Genomic DNA, 730 nt, shown 5'->3' with positions numbered 1-730 from the left:
AGCAACAGCAGCAGCAGCAGCTGCAGCAGCAGCAGCAGCAGGTGCAGCAGCTGTACAATAGTTGCAAGCGAATGCTAGAGGTATGCATTCTCTTAACACCCAATATAAACCCTAAACCCTAAACCCTAAACCCTAGACATCATACGCGGCTCCTCTTGTGTACTTTCGGCTGCTGCAGGGAGTGCAGCGCCGCCTCCTCGGGGAGCCTGTTCAGGGTGAAGCAGCAGCAGCAACAGCAGCAGCAGCAGCAGCAGCAACAGCAGCAGCAGCAGCAGCAGCAGCAAAGACAGAAAGTGCACGCGGTGCTTCCTTGGTTTCGCTGGCGCGGCTGGCAATAGCAGCATCGCGGCTTGAAGCCTTCAGGCAGCGTAGCAGCAGCAGCAGCAGCAGCAGCAGCAGCAGCAGGAACAGCAGCGGCAGCAGCACAGAGAAAGATAAACAGTTTCAACTTCAGCTGCAGCAACTGCAGCAGCAACTGCAGCAGCAAGCTGCTACAAAGCTGCTGCAGCAACTCAGGGTACTGCAGCAGCAGCAGCAAACAGCTTGGATCTCTCCTTTCGCAGCAGAGCGACTGCTGCTGCTTTCACCCCCTCTCCAGCAGCAGCAGCAGCAGCAACAGCAGCAGCAGCAGCAGCAGCAGCAGGTTGCTGCTGCAGCAGCTGGGCTTTTACGGTCATCGAGCAGCAGCGCCAGTTGCATGCGCTGTCTGCTTCGTCTTATTTATAAATCC

The 730-nt window shown here is 56.8% G+C and overlaps 1 protein-coding gene across 1 annotated transcript in view; it reads left to right on the top strand.

Moving 5' to 3' along the window:
* The window catches only part of EMH_0047180 (uncharacterized protein), a gene marked incomplete at both ends in the record, with an annotated part of 5,387 nt that overhangs the window by 2,812 nt on the left and 1,845 nt on the right, over window positions 1-730 (top strand). The window contains 2 exons of the mRNA XM_013496256.1: window positions 3-52; window positions 179-730. Of these exons, the coding sequence (XP_013351710.1) occupies window positions 3-52; window positions 179-730 (602 nt within the window). The remainder of the gene's footprint in view (window positions 1-2; window positions 53-178) is intronic.

The sequence above is a fragment of the Eimeria mitis genome, genomic scaffold (genome assembly GCF_000499745.2).
Source record: "Eimeria mitis Houghton genomic scaffold, Emh_scaff2002, whole genome shotgun sequence".
NCBI classification, from domain to species: domain Eukaryota; phylum Apicomplexa; class Conoidasida; order Eucoccidiorida; family Eimeriidae; genus Eimeria; species Eimeria mitis.
The sequence above is the reverse complement of the archived record's forward strand: the minus strand, read 5'-3'. Positions and strand labels throughout refer to the sequence as shown.